Source organism: Morone saxatilis, unplaced genomic scaffold (assembly GCF_004916995.1).
Source record: "Morone saxatilis isolate NCDOM2014 unplaced genomic scaffold, NCSU_SB_2.0 Contig23, whole genome shotgun sequence".
NCBI lineage: Eukaryota > Metazoa > Chordata > Actinopteri > Moronidae > Morone > Morone saxatilis.
This window is the reverse complement of record NW_023339796.1, coordinates 23,961,684-23,962,080: the sequence shown is the minus strand read 5'-3', so window position 1 is coordinate 23,962,080 and position 397 is coordinate 23,961,684. Positions and strand designations below refer to the sequence as shown.

The 397-nt window shown below is 47.9% G+C and overlaps 1 protein-coding gene across 1 annotated transcript; it reads right to left on the bottom strand.

Annotated features, from left to right (window-relative positions):
- Positions 1 to 397, bottom strand: LOC118335215 (cytochrome c oxidase assembly factor 1 homolog; the record flags this gene model as incomplete). The annotated part of the gene is given in 1 exon segment (XM_035671448.1): positions 1 to 397. A coding segment is annotated over 1 exon segment (139 nt), but the record flags the coding sequence as incomplete, so codon positions are not given.

Sequence of the window (397 nt, the reverse complement as noted above, 5' to 3'; positions counted from 1 at the left end):
TGCAATGCCAGCAACACATTATTTAATTAAAATGAAACTCTGAGACACAACACAATAATCCAGAACAGTCTGGTAGAAGCCCAGTGACACTCACAGAGCTGTGCGTCATCGTCAGTACCTGCGGTCTCTTCGAAATGACCCTGGAGTTCAGTATTTGCCATTTGGTACATATACATCCATAATATTTGGATTGATTAGACCTCTCCTAGGCACCCGACAACTTCCACTTTCATTGTTCTAATCGGTACATGGGGTTGGTCAGTTCCAGTGGTCTGTGTCTAGCCCATATGTGTGCTCTGTTGCCCGGCTTTGTGCTGCAGCTGGTGGAGGAGGGTTCAGTAGGTCCATGGTCTGTCCTTCCCGGAGCTTCAGAACTGCCTGCTTCAGACTCCAGCTG